This window comes from Falco punctatus, assembly GCF_963210335.1.
Source record: "Falco punctatus genome assembly, chromosome: 19".
Taxonomy (NCBI): domain Eukaryota; kingdom Metazoa; phylum Chordata; class Aves; order Falconiformes; family Falconidae; genus Falco; species Falco punctatus.
Genome location: NC_137599.1, coordinates 900,409 through 922,050, shown reverse-complemented (window position 1 = coordinate 922,050; position 21,642 = coordinate 900,409). Strand labels below are relative to the sequence as shown.

General features: G+C 49.9%; 4 protein-coding genes across 7 annotated transcripts; 3 read left to right on the top strand and 1 right to left on the bottom strand.

Moving 5' to 3' along the window:
- Positions 1-1,096: 1,096 nt before the first annotated feature.
- LOC308055635 (feather keratin Cos1-1/Cos1-3/Cos2-1-like) lies at positions 1,097-4,284 on the top strand. Its single transcript, XM_080369831.1, has one exon. It carries the CDS (start codon positions 1,183-1,185, stop codon positions 1,486-1,488), a length of 306 nt encoding a protein of 101 aa, XP_080225957.1. The 5' UTR covers positions 1,097-1,182; the 3' UTR covers positions 1,489-4,284.
- A 28-nt stretch (positions 4,285-4,312) lies between these two features.
- LOC308055637 (feather keratin Cos1-1/Cos1-3/Cos2-1-like) lies at positions 4,313-7,144 on the bottom strand. Its single transcript, XM_080369833.1, has one exon. It carries the CDS (start codon positions 4,697-4,699, stop codon positions 4,394-4,396), a length of 306 nt encoding a protein of 101 aa, XP_080225959.1. The 5' UTR covers positions 4,700-7,144; the 3' UTR covers positions 4,313-4,393.
- Positions 7,145-8,010: 866 nt separating this feature from the next.
- Positions 8,011-8,316, top strand: LOC308055467 (feather keratin Cos1-1/Cos1-3/Cos2-1-like; the record flags this gene model as incomplete). The annotated part of the gene is made up of 1 exon (XM_080369435.1): positions 8,011-8,316. One exon carries the CDS (start codon positions 8,011-8,013, stop codon positions 8,314-8,316), a length of 306 nt encoding a protein of 101 aa, XP_080225561.1.
- A 1,105-nt stretch (positions 8,317-9,421) lies between these two features.
- Positions 9,422-20,367, top strand: LOC308055614 (gametocyte-specific factor 1-like). 4 transcript variants are annotated; one of them, XM_080369794.1, is made up of 7 exons: positions 9,422-9,791; positions 12,323-12,420; positions 14,633-14,759; positions 15,752-15,838; positions 16,282-16,342; positions 17,307-17,392; positions 18,242-19,555. In XM_080369794.1, the coding sequence occupies exons 1-7, from the start codon at positions 9,770-9,772 to the stop codon at positions 18,352-18,354; spliced, it is 594 nt and encodes a 197-aa protein (XP_080225920.1). In that variant the 5' UTR covers positions 9,422-9,769; the 3' UTR covers positions 18,355-19,555. The 4 variants fall into 4 exon arrangements, with proteins under 4 accessions (XP_080225920.1, XP_080225919.1, XP_080225922.1 ...); XM_080369793.1 differs by having other exon boundaries at positions 9,457-9,791; positions 17,301-17,392; XM_080369796.1 differs by lacking the exon at positions 18,242-19,555 and adding an exon at positions 19,562-20,367 and having other exon boundaries at positions 9,525-9,791.
- Positions 20,368-21,642: the final 1,275 nt, after the last annotated feature.

Below are 21,642 nucleotides of genomic sequence, written 5' to 3'. Positions count from 1 at the left end.
GACTCTCCCTACCCACGGCGAGTCACACTCTAATTTTGGGTTGGCGTGTGTCAGCCCTTTGGCACGAGGCCAAGCCAGGAGCGCGGGCTGTCTGCAGGCCCGTGTCCCACCAGGGCTGAGGGCACTGCTTGCGCACCCCCAGAGGCTGCCACGACAGGGGTTGTCTTTGCCAAGGAAAGCAGCAATTGTCTTCCAGAAAGGGAAGTTTTCCCTGGGCAGAGCCATTTGAAACCGGCCGCGCAGCCCACCTGCCGATAGAGGCAATGATCAGCGACTGCTGGCGCGAGCAGAGGGGCAGGGAGGGACAGTCCTGCCCAGGGAGAAGGACGCGGCCTGTCCTCATTTGGAGAAGCTTTGGGCACTCAGGGGAGGACGGCATTGGTGGGAAGGCATGTGCACCTTCCTGCACAGGGTTTTGAAAACAACCTCACTGTATCGCCTGAGAATGATGTCCTCCATCTGCACAGAGCCCTCCAGTGCTCAGGGGCATGTCTTCTGGCCATGTTGACATGGTCCTGCTCAGGAAATCCTTGGGCTCCTCATCCCAATCTTCAAAAGAGCCTCCGTGCCCTAGTGGCCATGTCAGAAATGAGGAAATGAAATGGCAGCACTGACGGAAACCAAAACACAACATGTGCCATTAGGTAGGACATTTTGCTTTGGAGGTGAGCCTACTGGAAAATTACTGCCCGCGTGCAGTGACTGTGCGCCTGGGGCGGTGCAGAAGCAGTATAAAAGCAGGCCCTTCTCCTCACTCTCTCATCCACTTCTCTCGCCTCCATCTCCTTGTGAACAAGGTGAGTCTGAAGACCTTCCTCCTCCTCCTCCTCCTCCTCCCCTGGGATTTCTGGGCACATAGCTGCCGGTTTCTCCTACCATGGGTCCTGGAGCAGCTTTCATGAGACAGGGAATGGGGCTGAAGTTGTGGCATGGGGAGCGGCTGGGTCTTGGTTGAGGTGTCTCCTGAGCTATGGGCTAGGTGGGAAGGTGCCTGGGCTTGGTCCCTCACGGCAGGGCACTTTTGGGCCATAGGGAAGAAGCAGCCCCTGTGCCTCCCTACACAGCCTCCAGCTCTCGTCTCCAGCTCGTGCCTTGGCTCCCTCGTTGTGGTATGACGGGCTGCTCCTCACCCAGCCCCCATGCCCTGCTTCTCTCTCCCAGGTGCACCTCCAGCCTTGAAGCATGTCCTGCTACAGCCCGTGCATGCCCTGCCGGCCCTGCGGCCCGACCCCGCTGGCCAACAGCTGCAACGAGTCCTGTGTCAGGCAGTGCCAGGACTCCACCATCGTCATCGAGCCCCCTGCTGTGGTGGTGACCCTGCCCGGCCCCATCCTCAGCTCCTTCCCGCAGAACACCGCCGTGGGCTCCTCCACCTCCGCTGCCGTTGGCAGCATCCTCAGCTCTGAGGGAGTGCCCATCAACTCCGGGGGCTTCAGCCTCTCTGGCTTGGGCAGCGGCATCTGCGGCAGGAGGAGCTTCCCCTGCTAAAGCTGCTGGCCATGGCCCTGGGTTAGAAGGCACCCAGGGACCCACACGATGGTACCCCACTGGGGACGGAGCATCGGCTTGTTGCTTCCAGAGGGGCTGAGCAACCCCAGCACCCCTTGCAAAGGGATGGGGCGACCTGGGCTCTTAGAAATCACAGCCCACGTCTGCCTTTTACATGCTTCCATGCTGTCTTTTGCCTCCTTTTTCTCTTGTTGTCTCTTGAGTTGTGGGTATCACAAAGGCAGCCTACGAAGAACCTTCTGGCTTTGCTCCCTCTGTGGGGAAAACAGATGGATACCTGCTGGCATCTCTGCCACAGTCATGGAATGTAGAGTCCTTTTTGCCCCTGGTGCTCTCTGCACTGGGACCTTCGTTCAGAGCAACCTTGTTTCCCTCTTTTGACTCATTAAAGTTCTGCTGCATCCCAGCCCACGCCTTCGTGTCATCCTTTTCTCAGCACACACTCTCCCAACATGCCCAGCGAGACAGCTGTTGCTCAGGGCTGGTTCTGGGAAGGAGTTGTTGGGGATGGCTGTGCAGCCGTTGTCAGCACAGGTTTGCATTGAGTGTGCTTAGTGGTGAATTGGGTGTACCCTCTGGTTTCTAAACTTCTCTGCCTACATGGATTCTACTGGGATAGAGTGACCCAAGGTAGTTCATGTATTACTTGCACGTTGCTGTCTACTTTTCTTTTTCCTTGGTCATCTCAACATTGTGAAGCAAGTAGTCAGGAGGACGAGAGATCAATATGTCCTTGACAAGGCAGTGGCAAGACCTTCCCAGGAGAGCCTAGGAGAACCTGTCCTACCCACAGCATTGAGATTCAGAGTTGCTGGGTGATGAGAAGTCCAGGTGGAAAACAAAAAGCATGAGAACAGTAGAGAATATACTGCCACGGCATCTTTGGGAATACATTGTCAATAGATTTGGGAATACATCAGCTGTGGTCCACCGGCCTTGTGGTCTTGTAGATGCTTCAGTGATGCTTTTTGCAATCTTTTTTTCCTTCCAAAAAGCATTCAGGAGAGCTCCTTCACACTGCCTGTCTCCTCGGCGTCCTAGCTGAGTCGCTTCTCCTCATTGCTGGTCCTATCTCCTATGAGAAGAAGTTCAAAAATGCAGTCCTGAGACCATAGGATCATAGCATAATCAAGTTGGAAAGGAACTCCAGAGGTCATTGGGCTCCAAGCTCAGTAAGCCATGAGCATCAAAGGAGGGTTACTGCACTTCTCCCCAGGCAACCTCTCCGCTACCCGTCTCTCCTCTTGGTGAAAATGATTTTCCACCTATCAAGTTCAAGCCTCTCATCTTTCCACATGAACCCAGCATCTCTACTCCTCTAACCACACACTGCCACAGTGTTGAGCTTGGATCTGTCTTCTGGGGGACTTTACCATAGCTACTCTAAAGCTGCTCTTAGGTGTCTCACCAAAGCCTTCTCTTCACGCTCAGCAAGCCCCATGCCCTCAGTCTCTCCTTCCCAATCAAGTGCTCCAGCTCCTCAGCATACTGGATGCCCTCTGCTGAAGTCACTCCACTTGGTCAAAGTCTTTCCTGTATTACAACTTTCTTGTATTAGAGCAGTGTTCTAGATGCCGTGAGTGCTGAGCAGAGTGGGATGAGTAGTGCTCATATTGCCCCCGATGTTGATGACAGTCCTTGGTGTCCAGGAACAGTTTTGATTGTTACCACAAAAGCACCTTTCCTGGCTCTGCTTTTGGGCTGTTGTTTCTCAGGAGCTGAAGGATGTGTGGGAAGACAGTGCTGGTTACTACCAAGCCAGCTGCCATTCATGCCATACATGGGCAGGCATGTATACTGCACCCAGCTGTGTCCTGCAGCAGTTCAGCAGCTCCAATTCACTGGCTGCAAGTCTCTCTGCAGCCTTTGCTGCAGGTCACCACACTACTTTAGAAAGATTCTGGACAGTCCTATGAGACACTGAGCCCACACCCACTGCCTTTCTTCCTGCCCGATTCCTCCTTCTCTTTAGAAACATTCCCAGGAAGCACTGGACACAGACAGGAAAGGAGCAGGGCAAGGACGACATTCATTGCCTGTGAGTCTGTGTGGTGTGTTGTTCCTGGCAAGCATTAAGCACCAATCCACTGTTCTCTCATTCTGCTATCCCAGTGGAATGCACAGAGAATTGGAAGATCAAGAGAGCAAAATATCCATGGGTCAAGATCAGGACAGTCTAAAAGGGAAAAGGAAAACAAAGGAAAAAAAGTGGTGCAAAGGCAATGACCCACCCATCACACCAGCAGACCAATGCCCAGCCAGTCTCTAACAAATGGCTACTTTGGAAAGACTGCCCACAGCCTTTTAATTAACAATTATTGTTAATAATATTGTTAACAACCACTGCACAATCGTTGCCAAAAACCCCTCCCAGAACCAGCCCTGAGCAACACGTCTCTCCCTGGGCATCTTGGGAGAGCATCTGCAGGGTAAAGGAAGACAAAGAGACATGAATTGGGAGGCAGCAGAACTTTAATGAGTCAAAAGAGGGAAACAAGGTTGCTCAGAGTGGAGGCCCCAGTGCAGGGAGCACCAGGGGCAGAAAGGAATCTGTGGCCCTTCACTGTGGTGGACATCGTACCAGCCATCTGCCTGCCCCACAGAGGGAGCAAAGCCAGAAGGTCTTTACTAGACTGGCTTTCTGCTGCCCACAGCCCACGGGACTACAAGAGAACAAGGACACAGGAGGCAAAAGAGTGAGTGGAAGCAGGGAAAGGCAGACGTGGGCTGTGCTTTCTAAGAGCCCAGGCTGCCCCATCCCTTTGCAAGGGGTGCTGGGGTTGCTCAGCCCCTCTGGAAGCAACAAGCCGATGCTCCGTCCCCAGTGCGGTACCATCGTGTGGGTCCCTGGGTGCCTTCTAACCCAGGGCCATGGCCAGCAGCTTTAGCAGGGGAAGCTCCTCCTGCCGCAGATGCCGCTGCCCAAGCCAGAGAGGCTGAAGCCCCCGGAGTTGATGGGCACTCCCTCAGAGCTGAGGATGCTGCCAACGGCAGCGGAGGTGGAGGAGCCCACGGCGGTGTTCTGCGGGAAGGAGCTGAGGATGGGGCCGGGCAGGGTCACCACCACAGCAGGGGGCTCGATGACGACGGTGGAGTCCTGGCACTGCCTGACACAGGACTCGTTGCAGCTGTTGGCCAGCGGGGTCGGGCCGCAGGGCCGGCAGGGCATGCACGGGCTGTAGCAGGACATGCTTCAAGGCTGGAGGTGCACCTGGGAGAGAGGGCAGGGAGAAGTAGAGCAGGGGAGATGGATGAGGAGCAGCCTATCATCCCAGTATGAGGAGCCAAGGAACGTACTGGGCAGAGAACTGGAGTTTCTGTAGTGAGACCCAGGAGCTTCTCCTTCCCCTCAGCCCAAAAGTGCCCACCAAGAGCAGCCAAGCCCAGGGAGGTCCCCAAGTAGTGCATAGTTCAGGAGATACCTAGCAAAGACCCAGTCTCTCTCTGTGCTGGACCTTCTCCCTCCTTCCTATTTCTATGACAAGGACATCCATTTCCTGCTGTGGTACGATGAAGCAGGCATCAGCTGAAGTATGCATTAGTGTAAGACCTCACTCTGGGGAAGGATGAGAAGCACAAAGGGCTTCAGACTCACCTGATTCCCAAGGAGAGCAAGGCAAGAGAAGTAGATGAGAGAACAGGGCTTTCAGTTTACTTTTATACTGCTCTTGCACCGCCCCAGGCCCTGAGCTTGTCTCTGTGCAGGCAGTAATTTTCAACAGACTCATCTTAAATGGAGAATACCCTTCCTAATCACACAGTTTGTAATTTTGTTTCCTTCATTGCCTTCTCTTCATTTCCTCGTTTCTGAAATGCCCTTTGTGCCAGAGACACTCCTGTCAAATGCTGGAATTAGAGTCCCAGGGATTTCCATGGCAGGAATGCAACAGTACTGACGGCACAACTCAGGTGCTGACGAGGTCCCACACAGGCAGGGGACACTAGCTTGGGGTACCTTTGTGGGCTCTTTTGCAACTCTTTTTTCAGGAAGTGTCCCAAGTACTCCAAGTGTTACAGTCCTTAGTGGTATACTCACATGTTTCTATGCACAAGGACTTGCTCCATCCCCCTGTCTCTCTCTCCCAGCTCATTCTGACAGTCAGTAGTAGTCACTCCTCAGGCCAGTGGGCTGCACTTCTGGTTTCAGCTTTCCTTATACTGCTTGGTCTGAGGAGAAAATTCCACCCTTTCTTGACCTCCTCTCCAATCTGGTCTCTCTATAGGTGTGCAGCCCAGCCTGTGACATGTAAGTGGCTGTAGCACCCAGAAGTGACAGGATTCCCACTTCCATATCTCCAGGACTGGATAAAACATCAATGGAATGAATGGAATGATTGGAATGGAATGGAATCAGCAAAGTGAGAGCCTGTCTCTTGGAGCCTCTCAGCAGCCCAAAGCCAATGCATCTTACCTGCATCAAGATGAAGGGGGTGGTGGGCAGAAATGTGCCCAGGGGTGTAGAGGAGCCATGGAGGAATAGGGCAAGAAGGGATTCAGACACAGGTAGAGAATTTCTCTCTGCTGGTGCACACCCTGCTCCCCACAAGCAAGCACCACTGTGCAGTGATTAGAGACATGGAAAATGTCTGGAAGAAAGGAAGAAGGTTACTGAGAGGAAGAGCCCAAGGTGAAGTGCAAAGAAGTTTCTTGCAGAAGCAGTTCTCAATGCAGAGACCATTTCCCTTCTCCTGTAGTGCCTTTCCTTTCACTGCCAACAATCTCTGAGGAAAAGAGTTCTTCTCCTGACACTCCTCAGCAGATAGCAGCAGCGTTTGGGGAGTGTGGCCATGAATCAGACAATCCTTCCCTGCCAGACAGATCTTGCCAGAATAGGATTTCCATGTGGGACATAAAAGCACTGTGTGGCTGAAAACCAAATGAGTTGTCAGCTGTCTAGCTCTCCCTTTGCAGTCTAGATGGTCTGTCCTTCCTCTCAAAGTGCGTGACACTAGGTCATGCATCCTTGTGTTTGGTAGTGACTCAAGGTCTCAGCCCCTGCCAGACTCGGCGTCAGGTCAATTAGCTGCAGAGGTGCCCCTGGCTGACTTGAACAGCAGCAGGGATGTCCCATCGCACGTACTGTTAACACTGCAACAGAAGCAGATTCACTGAGGAGCACCCTTCATGAGGTGGGCACTATTTCCTGGCTTTTCTGCCTGTACATAAAGCTAATGCCGTTGTTTTGAACTCCTCAACACTGGGAGATGTTTCCTGACCTGAAGAGGCAGGGAGTGGTGAATGGCAGTCATGCTGAGATGCTTTGAATGTTGATACAATGATTTAAACAGTTTCTAAACTGGTGTGAAGCTGTCCTTGCTAGGCTCTGAAAGCTGCAGTAGTAGAGTGTGAGCTTTGGAGAAGCATGAAAAGGAGAGCTCAGGAGACAGGGGCTGTGTTTCAGTGCTGGTGCTGAGGGCAGGTCTCTGCCAGGTTCACGCCACTGCTGTTCAGCTGCCACTGGGCTCCTTTTGGCCTGCAGAACCTGCTGCTCTGTGGTGCTCATGTACAAAGTAGTGGTGAGTGCCCCCACCATCCATGACCAGCACACCTTTTGAGAAGGAGACATATACAGGGATGCAGCATTGCAGACACAGTTAAGCATGCATGTATCCCAGATTCTACGGGGGGGGGGTGTGTGTGGACACGGACATCTTTTGAAATAAGAATGAATACAGACACAAAAGTGAGAAACCACATATGTATGCATGCATATATGTGAAGTTACATAGATGTTGTTTGCACATAGATTGCACAGAGAAATAATCCTAACATGCTGAAGGCATTGGTTGGAGACCCCAAGAGATTGCTCAGAGAGAATAAATGATAAAAGAGTCTGGCAGATTTGTCCCAAAAGCAAGAGCATCAGGAGGAGGACATTCAAAATGAGCAGTGGAGCCCACTCACTGGAAAGTAGACCAGGGACCACTGGAGCATGCTGGACTCCTTATTTTGAACAGGGTGACAAACAACCCCACATGAAAATCTCAGGCCATTGTTACTTGCCTCCAATGGATCTTTATCCAGCAACTGGGTCAAGTCTTAAAGCCCATAATGATGCATTCCTGACCTGAAAATACTTGGGTCTCTCATCTCGGCACTTGAAAGGAGACTCAAAGGGAAATGGCCATGGCATAAATCACAATATGAAAGCACTGAACTGTGGAAGACTGTGCATTGGCTGGGATGTCTTCAATTAGAGTGTCTGTAGGAAAATTAATGCCTGTATATAGCATGACTGCACACCTGAGGCGGTGCTGGAGCAGTATAAAAACCAGCACAAATACCCAGTCTTTCACCCACTTCTCTTGCCTCCTTCTCCTTGAGGATCAGGTGAGTCTGAAGCCCTTTCTCTTCTTTTCTCTACTCCTCTAAGCAGAATTCTGCTCCCCACCTGGTGTGTGCCTTGCCTTCCTTGTTGTAGGGTGACAGGCTGCTCTTCAAAAGCCACTCATGCTTTGTTTTCCACTGCCTTCTCTCCCAGGTGCACTCCAGCCTTGAAACATGTCCTGCTACAGCCCGTGCATGCCCTGCCGGCCCTGCGGCCCGACCCCGCTGGCCAACAGCTGCAACGAGTCCTGTGTCAGGCAGTGCCAGGACTCCACCATCGTCATCGAGCCCCCTGCTGTGGTGGTGACCCTGCCCGGCCCCATCCTCAGCTCCTTCCCGCAGAACACCGCCGTGGGCTCCTCCACCTCCGCTGCCGTTGGCAGCATCCTCAGCTCTGAGGGAGTGCCCATCAACTCCGGGGGCTTCAGCCTCTCTGGCTTGGGCAGCGGCATTTGCGGCAGGAGGTGCTTCCCCTGCTAAAGCTGCTGGCCATGGCCCTGGGTTAGAAGGCACCCAGGGACCCACACGATGGTACCGCACTGGGGACGGAGCATCGGCTTGTTGCTTCCAGAGGGGCTGAGCAACCCCAGCACCCCTTGCAAAGGGATGGGGCAGCCTGGGCTCTCAGAAAGCACAGCCCACGTCTGCCTTTCCCTGCTTCCACTCTCTTTTGCCTCCTGTGTCCTTGTTCTCTTGTAGTCCCGTGGGCTGTGGGCAGCAGAAAGCCAGTCTAGTAAAGACCTTCTGGCTTTGCTCCCTCTGTGGGGCAGGCAGATGGCTGGTACGATGTCCACCACAGTGAAGGGCCACAGATTCCTTTCTGCCCCTGGTGCTCCCTGCACTGGGGCCTCCACTCTGAGCAACCTTGTTTCCCTCTTTTGACTCATTAAAGTTCTGCTGCCTCCCAATTCATGTCTCTTTGTCTTCCTTTACCCTGCAGATGCTCTCCCAAGATGCCCAGGGAGAGACGTGTTGCTCAGGGCTGGTTCTGGGAGGGGTTTTTGGCAATGATTGTGCAGTGGATGTTAACACAATAATTGTTAACTGTCACTGTGTGGTGCATGTGTGGACCACTGTGTGGTCCTTCCCTCTGTGGACAGTCCAGATGCATACAGTCAAGGGGAAGGGCATTTCTCTTGGGAAGTTAGGGATGTGCTGGGGCACACAGAACCTTCGCTGTTCCCAAAGGAGGGGACGGTGGGACACAGCGCAGCCGGCCCCCTTCAGGCAGTGTAACTTGCAAGTGAGAAAGGAAGGCATCCATGTCTCCTCAGAGCCCCTGGCCATTAGGCACAGCTTTGCTGAGCCTCCGCCCAGGAATGGCCTCCTCGCCTCGGTGCCTGTGCCACAGAAGGGCTGTGTGGCCGCTCCCAGGCGTGGCTGAGGAGCCTGGGCTGCGGAGGGCCCTGGGAGGGCAGCAGCCCCGCAAGGTCCCGAGTGAGGAAGCTGTCTCTTTGCTCTGAGCCTTTGAGGTAGGAGACCCATGGGAAGACAAATCAGGCAGGGTAACCAAATCGCCCTGCTCCAAACATATGGAAACAGCCTGGCAGGTCTGGCCACCCAGCAGGGCTGCGCAGCACACGGCCCCTCCGTGCCCTCGGCCACCTTCCAGCTCCCTCCCAGCAGCAGCCTCCTGCCAGACTCCCAGCGCGGGGACACAGTCCCCCCGCCCTGGGAAAGGGTTTATGAGGTTGCAGTCCCCATCCCGGGAGCCGGTGGCGAGGAGGGCCCCGGCGCAGGCCGAGCTTTGCCCTGGAGGAAGCGGGCTCCCGCGCACCACCAGGGGCGGGCAAAACGGCGGGCGACGGAGCCCCCAGAGGCGGCGTTGCCCCGGCAACCGCCCTCCGGCGGGAGGGGCCAGCCCCGGGGAGGGGGCGGCGGTGCCTCAGCCGCGGCCCCGCAGGCCCCGCGCTCCGCCGAGCCGTGCTGCGCCATGGAGCTGGAGGATGACCCCGGTGAGGCGCGGTGTGGGGCGGCCGTGGGGCAGGGGAGGGAAGGGGGAGGCGGTAGGCGGCTGCCCTCTGCTGCGGCCAGGCCCCGGGGCCCCGGCCCCAGCCCCGGCCCCGGCCCCGGCCCCGGCCCGGCCGAGCAGCCCCTGCTGGGCTGTGTGTTGTTTGAACAAGGTTAATGCATATGTCGTTACCGGGGGAGGGTGCCTGGCCTTTAGGAAGTGTCGGAATAGAGTGACCTAATTTGGTTGAAGTGTTGCTCCGGCCTGTAGCTGTCTCAGCCGGCTGCAGGCGGGCACGGGCAGCGGTGCGGCCGGGCGGGGAGCGCCTTCGCGCGTGGCGCTGCCGTCCTGGCTGCCTGTGTTGCAGCTTCGTGTTAACCACGGCTGTTTACCTGAAGGAGCCAGCTCCTCTTGCGGTTCTGTGTTTGCTGCTTTGTGTTTTCCTCTTCTTCTGGGTCTCCGGGCTGCCTCCTTGCTTTTACTGCTAATGCACTTGGTCTGATGTTGGCATTGAGCCAGTTCGCAGAGAGAAATCACTTCTGATTGCTCTTCCAAGGGCTGCTGAAACACTACAAAGCTCGTCAATCCTTCTTAATGCTGAAGTCTTTAGTTTTCAGCTGTTCTAATGACCTAAACTGGCTAACGGAGGTGAGCGTTGCTCACAGCAGCACCACTGCACAGCTGAGAGGCAAAGAAGGGTTAGGTCCTTCCTTCCTTCCCCCCTAGCAGCTCACAGCGGGAGGTCTGCTTGTGACTCGTGGAACAACACCATAACTAGCTGTCAGCTGGTGGGCTGATGCAGTTCCCTGATCTGGCTCTTGAGACAGCCAAGCAGCAAGGCATGTGTAAGAGAAGGGGATATGATGGCAGGGGAGAGGCTGAACAGCAGCAGTCCGTGCTTAAGGCAGGGCAATCCTAAGCACAACTACAGGCTGGGTGAAGAATGGATTTGAGAGCAGGGCCTTAGTGTCTTAGGGTTTTGGTGGCCAAGAAGCTCAACATGGCCACGCAGTGTGTACTTGCAGCCCAGAAAGCCAACTGTACCCTGGGCTGCATCCAAAGAAGCACGGCCACCAGGTCGAGGAAGGTGATTTTCCCTCTCTACTCCGCACTGGTGAGACCCCACCTGGAATACTGCGTTCAGCTCTGGGACTCTCAACATAAGAAGGACGCGGACCTATTGGAGCGAGTCCAGAGGAGGCCACAAAGATGATCAGAGGTCTGGAGCACCTCTCCCGTGAAGACAAGCTGAGAGAGTTGGGATTGTTCAGCCTGGAGAAGAGAACTCTCTGGGGAGACCTTAAAGCATCGTTCCAGTACCTGAAGGAGCCTAAAAGAGAGCTGGAGAGGGACTTTTTACAAGGGCATGTAGTGATTGGACAAGGGATAATGGCTTTGAACTGAAAGAGGGTAAATTTAGATTAGATTAGATACTAGGAAAAAATTCTTTACTGTGAGGGTGGCAAAACACTGGCACAGGTTGCCCAGAGGAGCTGTGGGTGCCGCATCCCTGAAAGTGTTCAAGGCCAAGTAGTATGTGGCTTTGAGCAACCCGCTCTAGTGGAAAGTGTCCCCGCCCATGGACAGAGGGGTGTTGTCACTAGATGATCTTTAAGGTCCCTTCCAACCCAAACCACCTATATTAGTTCTGTTTAAGATACAGTGTAATCAAATCCTAAAAGCCTGTGCAAAAAGAGTGGCAGAGCAGAAAGGAGGAAAGAAGCCTGGTGTGGCTCCCTGGTATGTACCCCACAGACAGACCCACAGGCAGCAGGGGGGACCTGTGTCTGCTTCTGGCTGCCTCTCTTCCTCACTGAGAATATGGAAATGTGTGGGGGGGTTAAGAGATACTAATATTTATATTTTAACATATTTCCTCTATAGATAGGTAAAAAGTTATATCATGTATGCATGCACTCATGTAGCTTCACTGCTCAGTGCCTAGATTCTTAGGTGTTCTAGCCAGTTCAGTAACTCCTCAGTTCCTAAATAATTGCATGACCTATGAAAAATTTCATTTAGAAGTCATGTGTGCTGTGTTAGGCAAGCTCCTTCATCAGAAATGAAACTAAATTGCCCAGCATTCTTCCTCCAGCAAAACTAGCTGTTGGTCAAATAAGGTTTGGTTCAGACTGATGATGCTACTGAAGGTGCTGGGGGGCACATCATCATCCCGCTGATTGTCCTCTAAGATAGCTGGAAAAGTACTGCTGTCTTCATTTGCTTTGAGTAAGTGTGGTTACCTACCAAATATAGTAACTTTAAGAGTAGTTTTGCTCAGTGCAACTTAGTCTGTGTCTGTTTTGACTAACATCCCAGGTGTGCAAAGTCCAAAATTATTTTTTTGATTATGCAAAACAGGTCCCTGCCTAATGAATGGTTTCAAACGAAGAGCAGCTGGTTTAACTCCCTAAGATCACAGCCCTGATGTGGTGGTATGTTTTTTTCCCACTTCGCTGTGTTAGTGGTGCTAGATCTTGTCTAACTATTTTTTTCCCTGTTTTTTTTTTTCTTTCTGTTCTTCTGTTTTACTAGATATTTTGGATCCAGAGAGATTAATACAGTGTCCATATAATAAACATCATCAAATCAGAGCCTGTCGTTTTCCTTATCACCTTGTAAAGTGTAGGAAGGTAAGCTGGACTGCCAAACAAGTCACTGAATGTAATTTTGTGCATGTAAATATGATGTGCATGTTCTCATTCTTGTTGCATTTTCTGGCTGGCTGACGCATAGCTTTGTTTAGCCTTTATTTCATATAACATTATTTGTGTAGCAATAGCTTCAAGCACATGTTAATTCACTCAAGACTGGTGTGGCTCTGTTGAAATGAGATGGAGATTTTCTGTGGTTAGGTGAGGAAGGAAATTCTGGTCCCTTCCATCAGCTCACATGGAGGTCAGATACATTTTTCTATAAGTTGCAGAGAGAATTCAGTCTAAGTTATGTGCAGCCGTCTGGCTCCTCAGACTAGAAGTGTTGTGATGTTGCAATTCTTTAAGTGCTGGAAATGCAGCTGCCTGGCAGGGTTGGGGGTTTGTTTGTTTGTTTTGCTAGTAACTATTTCATGTGCATCTATCTGGCAGAAACTGCACATCCTGGGCTCAGCACATATGGGAGAAATTTTTTTCCTCTCTCCATCTTTTATCCAGTATTTGGATACAAGTAAATTAATAGGAAGCATTCCTTCCTTTCTTCTCTGTTGTCCTCATAGTTTGTTTTCTTTAGACCTGTCAAGTGCTAGCATCTGACCGAGCTTTGGGGTTTTGCTGAAACTTTTTAAATCCCAATTGTTCCTCATTAAGTTAGCCAATGTGTTTTCAAAATAGTGTAGCAGTGCAGTGCCTTCCAGTTCAGATGCAGTTGCAGGGTGTGTGCCCTGGTATCAGTACTTGCAAACAATTCATTTTAGTGGAACTAGAGCCTTAAAAAATACTAACTAACTAGTGGAAGTAGTAGGCAGAGCTAAGTGGCAAGTACCTCCATCCTTCCAGCATTTAAGAGGGCTGAATTTTTGCTTGTTGACCCCCTGCAAACTTTGGCAAGAATGTGCATGTGAGCTAGGTGAACAATGTTGGCAAGTAAACTTTTAACAATATTGGTTTTGTCCTTGTGTTGCATGACTGATGACCAGGCAGTTTTGGCAAGCTTACCTAGTTAGGAGGTTGAGGTGAGATAATCACCAATCAGGCAAAGTTGGTGTCTGTAAGTAGTTAGCAGAAGAAAGGCTCGGGGATTATAATCTGATCCATTTGGAGATTCCATTGTGTATTTATTTACAGTGGCAAGCGCCTGGGTGCAGATTGTCCTTCTTGCTTGGTAGCTTGTTGAATTTCATTTGCATACTCTATGCATAAAATCCAATTAAATGCTTCCACCTGCCTCAGCTTCCCACTGCTTTGTGCAGAATGCAGCCTTGCCATGCAAATGGAGACGGTGCAAGCAGAGCAAGTTGTAACCTCAGCTTGAACAGCATTAGCACTGAGAGGCTTCTGCTGTGTGGCCAGAATAGCTTGCTTCAAGCTCATTGAAGCCAATGATGGGCACATGAGGACACAGCAACCCTGGCTGTATAGATCTTGTAATGACAACTGCCTTGGATGTGCCTGCAGCCTGTGCTCAGCCATGTGTCGGGAGCAGTGGAGACACTGCCTTGAGCAGCGTCTGTACAAGGTGCTTCTGCATCAGCCTCAGGTACAAGTCTGATCCCTGACAAGCACAGCTGCATCAGCTAGAACCACACAGGCACTGGTACAGTGGCAGAGTTGTGCTTTTCCCAGTAAAGGCTGTATCGTTTGCAGGAGGTGGAGTAATTTACTGTGTGACAACTAAGCACTGCCACTAGAACCTGTGTCTATGATAAAAGTTCTGCTTGTTCTGTAGCACCAAAGTCTGCAGGTGGAATGCTACCAACTCCCTAGCTGTTCTGAAAGGTTTAAGGAATGTCTCTGCCTTTGTGCCTGCTTACTTAAGAAATACCCGAATGGTTTAGATTTGCCTAATATCTCTCCCCTATAATTTTAAAAATAATTTCCTCTGTGCTTTAAACTATGCAGCCATGTTGCCAGTGTTGCAGCAAACTGTAGGGAGTTTAGCTGAGGGTATGTTTCATTTCAGTCAGCTCAAGGGTGGCTCAGTTTCTCAGTGAGTTGTGTTTTGAAGAATAGTTATGTTAGTTTCCCCTTGCAGTCTTAGTAAGCTCTGAACAATGTGTTGCCATTCCTTATTTAGTCTTTTTTTTAAAGCAACATCACAAATATCCTTTTTTTTCCCCTATGGATAAATAAATATGAGATAAGTGAACTTGAGAGATACGGCACATGATTTCGGTTTTCTCTTGTTTAGAGCTACCCTGAAGTTGCAAAGGAATTGGCCACGTGCCCCTTCAATGCTCGCCATCTAGTTCCTCAAGCTGACCTCAGCGATCACATGATGAAGTGCAATGACAAAGGGTTCATTGAGCAAGATGTAGGTACGAGAAACACCTGTGCTCCAAGATGTTTGTTCACCCTGAGGACGGAGGTCTCCTGTCTGTAAGGATAGCTCATAGAATAACCGAAAACTGGGAATCAAATTATTGTCTGTGGGTTTGTGTGACACAACAGTTTTGGGAAACTTTAGTCTTATTTGCTGTGATTTATTTGGTAGGTTCATGAGAATACTGCAGATGTTCCTGGTAGGCCTTGTACATGTTTTACTACCAGGCTTGTTGAAAAAAAAAAAAAGGTTGTACCCTGGACTGTGCATGTTGAAGTACCTCCAGCAGGAGCTGGGATGATTTAATGACCAGAAGGACAGGCCCTTCTTTTCGTAGAGCTGATCTCTCTTCATTGAGGCTTGATCACTGATCAAGCTGTGTGAAAAGCTGATTCCTACCGAACAGCTGTTTAAGCTATGGAAGCCCCTGCAGCTGTTCTCCACGGGGGCAACCTGAATAGTTCACTCTCACCAAGAGATAGAGCAGCTTCTCTTTCAGGCTGCTCTGCTACTGTGCTTTCTTCATCTGCTATACAATTAAGATTTCAGCCTCCTGCCCAGTGAGACAAGGTGGGAGGAGTGCTGTCCAAGACCCCCAGAATATCTAGGAATGTTTGTCTTTTCCATCCCCTGCAGTGGCTCTTTAACGATTGCCACACTACAGAGCAGACAGATAGTTTTCTGTCTTCTGCAGAGTTGCACTGAGACTCGTAGTGATGCCTGCATTCATGTAAGCAGGTTTCCTGTTCACTCGAGCATTCCTGGCACAAAGTTCCATGGGGCAGAGCCTTTTCCTGTTCACTGAAAAATGTGAATTTGAAGTTGCTCAATTTCAGATCAGTACCTGGCTCCTGCGTGTACTCAACTTGTTTTCATTGTGCAGGGTTTCCTCTAAAGCCAAGAGGGGTTTTACAGCTTGATCCAAAGCACTTAATGCCTTTGAAGCAGGACTGACTACTAGTCAATGAGTTTTCTTTCTTCCTGAAGTGAATCAGTCCTTTAGGTTCCAGAGAGAGCAGATGAATGCTGTGGGCACATGGCAGGCACCTCCCTGTGATGAAGACTGGGAAACAGGTAAGGAACTTCCTCATCTGCCTCACTGCTGCCTTCTCCCTGGTCCTGTCTTTCAACTTCACTTGGGACAGCGTGAGTCTAGAGATGCTGTTCACTTAGGTTTCACTTGTAGGACACCTTGCTTATGCTCTTTCCTGAAAACATGCATCTCTCCACCCAGCAGGCTTTTCTTGGTATAGAGAACTATTCCACGTGCCTGCCATAACTGGCATGGAGATACGTTTCCAAGGGTCTGCTCCTTCCCATATAAGCTTTTGTACCTTATGTGCAGTGATGACAATGGAAACATGATAACTTTTATGTTGCTCAGTTAAAAGACAGTGCAGCAGACATACTCATCATTAGAGCAACTTTTACTCCCTCTTGAATGTGCAGAAATATGACAGATATTGGTGGTTGCTGGAGTTTTAGTTCTGAGCCACAACGTCTGGTTCTTTTTGCAGAGTCGTCAGAGCAGTCAGATTCTCCTTTTATTTGGGGCACGACCAGCTCTGGCATAAACAGGTAGTGAATGCAAATTTGATTCCTTACAACAACGTTCTATGTAGAGCAATATTGCAGTCTACTCCCAACCCAACCTTGATGGCTGGACGTGGGCTGACTTTGCTGCTGTGCAAACCCTGGGAGGAGGGATACTGATCAAGAGTGAATGTTTTAGGGTGCTGGTTCAGCATTGCTTGCTTTCTCATATGACTGACCCGTATGAGAGAAGGAAGCCCTTAATAACACAGATGCTCTCTGTTCGTCTGTGCGTGTGGCAGGGTGCTCTTCCTGCCTGTGGCCTACGTTCAGTTCCTGCTGGGTGTCTGGCCAGTGTGCAAGGGAGAAAGGTGCTGAACCTTGGGAAATGTGGCCAGGTGCCTCCCTCTGGAGCCTTTTCAAGCAGTTACTGGAGCTTCTGTTGAGCTGAAGCAGTTCCTTGTGACCTCCTGTCCCCTTAGACTTGGCAGATGTGCTGGTGTCAGGGCCTTGTTAGCGGAAACCTCCCCTTCTTGCCCTTTGCAAAGCATAATCACAGTTCGGGTTTGGGGGAGTGAGGAGCTTTGTTGCCAGCTGCAAACTGGATGGAGCTGCCTTGACTGGTTTAATTGATTCAACAGTGGATCATGACTGCAGGCTGTATACAAGATGTGATGGCACTGCCAGATTGCCAAAGCATGCTTTAAGGCTCATCTAGGACCAAACACAGCAACAGTCCTGCACTTGCCAGCTCTGCAGTTCTGTATGAACTCAACCATGATACACCCCTCTTTCTGTAAGGGGTGACAACAGTGCTACCTGGTTTTACTTGTTACATTTTCTGGAAAACTTTCTATTTAGGGCGTATGTAGCTCTTCTAAGCAGCACCACCTCCAAGTGGTGAAGTACCATCCCCTTATGTACCTGCTGTCTTCCATGCTACAGTGAAATGCATACATTTGAGCAAGTGCATTTGTTAGGAGAAGTAACTGAAGTCTTTCAGTTCCAGTACCACCACCTCTGAACAAAGGAATTGCTTACCTGCAAGAGTACGTGCCCCTGAGTCCTTCCCATATGCTGTATCATGGAAAGGCTGTAAGTACTATGCGTGTGGCTTTGGCACTGTGACTTCTGTAGATAACGAGAGTTGCTGAAATCTCTGGCTGCAGCAGTGCTTTATGGCCGCTGCTGCATTGACAGGAAGGGTAGTACCTAACGCCTGCCTCCTTCGGAGCAGCTTCTAAGGGAATCTGATGCTTGGATCATCCTATCTTTTCTTTGGAGCATCCTCTGTATTCTTTATTTCATATTCTTGACAGGCCCTTCATTACAGTGTTCTGGTTTAAGCAGCCCTGCTCCCTAGCCACTTGGACTCCGCCTCACTAAAGAAATCCTTCCACACTATCTAACCCTGTTACCCCCTGACCTTCCCCTCCCCTGCCCCAACTTAAAACCAAATTATTTCCTTGCTTTGTGCAGCGCTGCTGTCAGACGCAGCTAAGTCAAAGCAAGGGTAAAACTAGGGCTGCTTAAACTAGCATGACTGGGGAGGGAACCTATCAAATTACATCTGGAGGAGGGAGGGAGGGAGTTTCCCTTGTTGAAAACTGATTTTGAAGTTGCAGACCATTATTTGCCATTAGCAGCAAAGCAAGAGCTTAAAGGTGCTTTGAGGAATTACTATTTTGTTTCCCACTTGGAGCAACTAACCCAGTACTCAGAGCTTTGCAGGCATGGCTTCTGCACAAGCCAGTGACTGTGCAATTGCCATAGTGTTAGGCTGAATCTGCCAAATTAAATAGAAATGTCACTTGTAGGTAAGTCTTGTTGCCAAGGTGGCAAGTGCTGCTTCAGCAAAGACCACTCTCACTTTCGGGAGTGGAGGAAACGCTTGTATTTTTCTCCATCATGCAAAAAAAAAAAAATGTGTCTTGCCCTTTTCAGATTTTGGAGTATTAGCATCTCTTCCCCCTGGAAGTTCGTTTCCCCCAGCACTGAATGGCTTCCTTCCTAGGACCATAGAGCTCCCACAGATGGCAGATGTTCTCTGGATCTGATGGCAGGACTCTCTAAACTTGGCTGTTGCTGCATGACGTGGTTTTGCAACATCTGAGTTTGTAAAACTGTCCTTGGCTGCCAAATCTTTTTTCCAAGCATTTGTTTCATAAGTTACCCTCGTCTCCATTTGGTGATATTTATTACTGAGTAAATGGATCAATAAATTTGACCAGTACCAACTAAGAAACCTTCCCTCCTCAGACAGCAGTGGTTAGTTAACAGGAAAAATGCAGGAATTGGCAAGTCTCTGTTGGTTCACTCATCAAATGGCAGCGCAGATGATCTCTGAAGTTGTTGTATTTGTGGCAGTGATTTGGAAACATCAGGAGGGCTCTTCTGAAGTGGTGATGGGTTTTAAGGGAGGGGGTGGGGAGGTGGGGGTGATTTTAAGTAGAGAAGGTAGGGTATGATTAGGTTGCTAATCAGGGAAGTGATAGCAGGAAACAACAGCGTGGGGGGCTGCACATAGCACTAAAATCTTGTCCCTTAGCTTGGTGCTTTAAGACAAGTGTGTACATTTGCAGAGGTGGCCCCTTCAGAATTGTGAACATGATGTTTTGTGCTAACTGTAAATGAAGGGATGCAATTATGCTGGGGGTGGGGGTGGGGGGGTGGAGTGGAGGGGGGAGGAAATGCCCTGCAAAAATGGTGGATTTGTGTGAATTGAGGCCTTGGGGTGGCAGGAACTATTATAGTCCCATTTCAGTGGAAGTCAGGAACCACACAACAGTGTAATTTCCAGGAATTTCTACCCTGCACCATAAGCATGTCTTGCATCTGCAAAGCAACATTGCATATTTCTGTTCTCAGGAGTATGTGGTGTCTAGAGTGATTTCTGTGGAACCTTTACTGGACATTTGTGAGAATGTTTGTTTGTTTGCTGGGGAGGTGCAGAAAAATTTCTGTGCGCTAAACTGTAGTTATAATGTGTAGCTAGCAAAGTCATATTTGAGGGCATGTTACAGCCTGGAGAGCATAAATTAAGTTCTGAGTTTCTCCAGCCTGTAAACAGGCTGAGACTTCCTGCTGTCTAATGTTTAATTAAAATCATCTGGCTCAGCCAAACCTAGGAGTATTTTTTCTGTGCATGCGCTTTTTGCTTTTTATGTTGTCAACATCTGAGTTTATCCACATAGCAGATGTAAAGTGAACAGTTTTGGTTTTAAACTACATGGACATTTACAGAGATTTCTGTTTTCTTCCTAGAAAGCATCCTGATCACACCTTTGCAGCTTCAAGCCTTAAACTTTATCATGTGGATGCGTGGTGCTTCAAGTCATAGAACAATGGGGAATCCTCTGTGAGTTCCCTACAATATGCATAATAACAAACAGGTGAAGTTTAAATAGTACACTTAAGTACTTCTCTAGTTTCCATCAGATTTTTGTAGGTTTTAACACTTTAAACACGTTTGAGAGCTCTAACATAACTGTTCTTTGTTGAGGGGGGAGGAGGCGGGAGTGGGGACTGTGTAAATGTTTGGATCAAGCAGTATATTTCTAATAACTTTGGATGCAGATTACAAAATGGCATCTAAATATACAAGCACAAAAAATAATTAAGAAACCAGACATGGTATTTGTCTAGAAAGAAATCAATGCCTTTCACATTTTGAAAAGAATGTTCTTCAAAGTACTGATTTTTCATCATTTGTATTACTATCAGTGTAAAATAATACATGTTGACTAGAATGTGCAAAATTAGGGTAGTTTCAAAGTTGAGTTCTGTCCAGGTTCTTGTTGGCAATTTAGAATAAAAAGGTTACGAATGCTCTTGGACCCATCTTCTATTTCTAGAAGACAACTGCAATGATTTGTTATACCCCTGTTGAATAAGTAAATGCTCACACAGTAAGTCTTGCACTCGGCCTTTATTTGATTATTTTGTCCCTTTGAATGAAAGTGGTGACAAATGTCAGCTGTTGGTTTGTGGTTTGTTTGCAGTAGCTTATTTTCAGGATTTGTGGGCCAGAGCATTATAATTTTACAAATAAATGCCATAATTGGACTCCATTATCCTAAGCTCATTTAATTGCCAGTTGGTGAAAGACTGGCAGTACTTAGTGCAGTAGCTACCTGCTTTTCTGTGGGTCTTGCTACCTGTCTGGACTGCAGAGGAGGTGAGCTCTGGGTGCACCTACTCCCAGGAGGAACATAATCACAGGCCCCAGCTCTTTGTCAGGTTGAGTCCTGGGAGATCATAGTTCTCTGCTAGCCCTGCTTTCCTAGAAAGGACCAGACGGGCTTGGAAGGTCGTGGTTGTGACTTCAAAACATCCCCTGGCCATAATGATGAGGGGATAGGGACCACAAGAAATAGGTCTGTCTTGTAGGATACGTGCAGCCAACATGTGACAGAGCTCTGAGATCTGAAATCCCATATCCTGGGCATCTTCCTCTAGCGTGTCCTGCATGTGCCACTGCCTGTGAAGAGCAGGAAACGCATCGTTTTTCTGTTCCCTGCAGTGATTTGGGAGTGATTAACAGGCTGTAAGGATGTAAAACACAAAGATTAACCTCCTCCAGTCAGTTATGATTATTTAAAATTCCAGTATTGTCTGGCATTGGGCTGTTGGCTCCCTCTGATTCTTTTGTGTTTAGGACTGGACAAGATTTTAGACTATGCCAAGTGGCACCTGCTCCAAGGTGGTGGAGTGAGGACTTTGGTGTGACCATCACTGTGGTCACAGCCACATGTTCCTGTGGTAAATCCTCGGTCTCTCTTGCGATGGGCCGACTGTGCAGCGATGGAGCCTTCACCCTCTTCTCTAGAGGCTGGATGCATCCCTTGCCAGAAGCTGCTGGGATGTAGGGAAATATTGGGCCCTTTTGGCCTGCCAGGGAGGGTTTCAGAACACATGCCTGGGTGACTCTTCCCCAGCCTGAATTTCTTGGTAGCTCAACAGTGCCTGTGCTCGCTCTGAGCACTCCTGTGGGTGCACCCTGCCTGCTGGCCGTTTCTGCCTTGCCTGAGCTGCCAGCTCTGTGGCAGCAGGACTGGTCTGACTAGAAATGCCTATGGAAATTTAGGGTAGAAATGGTTGCGTCTGCAGTTGTCTGTCACTGGTGACTTGGGAGGGAGGAGAGGAGGCGGCGTTTGCCTTTAGGCACAGATTCCTCTGTGTTGGGGAGCCTGGACACACTGGAATTCCTTGTTGTTTCTCCCAGTGCCCGCAGCCTGTGCAGTGTCTGATGGGTCTCCCTCGCCTCGATTCCCAGCTGGCTGCAGAGGTGCAGCAGCTCCGCTCGCTGGTGAGGGGCACCCACACCGCTGGTGCACCTCCTGGTC

Excerpts from the sequence above, each read along its gene's own strand:
- LOC308055635 (XM_080369831.1), top strand. The coding sequence starts at position 1,183 with ATGTCCTGCTACAGCCCGTGCATGCCCTGCCGGCCCTGCGGCCCGACC.
- LOC308055637 (XM_080369833.1), bottom strand. The coding sequence starts at position 4,699 with ATGTCCTGCTACAGCCCGTGCATGCCCTGCCGGCCCTGCGGCCCGACC.
- LOC308055614 (XM_080369793.1), top strand. The coding sequence starts at position 9,770 with ATGGAGCTGGAGGATGACCCCG. Across the intron at positions 14,760-15,751 it reads GTTCATTGAGCAAGATGTAG|TGAATCAGTCCTTTAGGTTC; the intron begins GTACGAGAAACA and ends TTCTTCCTGAAG. Across the intron at positions 15,839-16,281 it reads TGATGAAGACTGGGAAACAG|AGTCGTCAGAGCAGTCAGAT; the intron begins GTAAGGAACTTC and ends TTCTTTTTGCAG.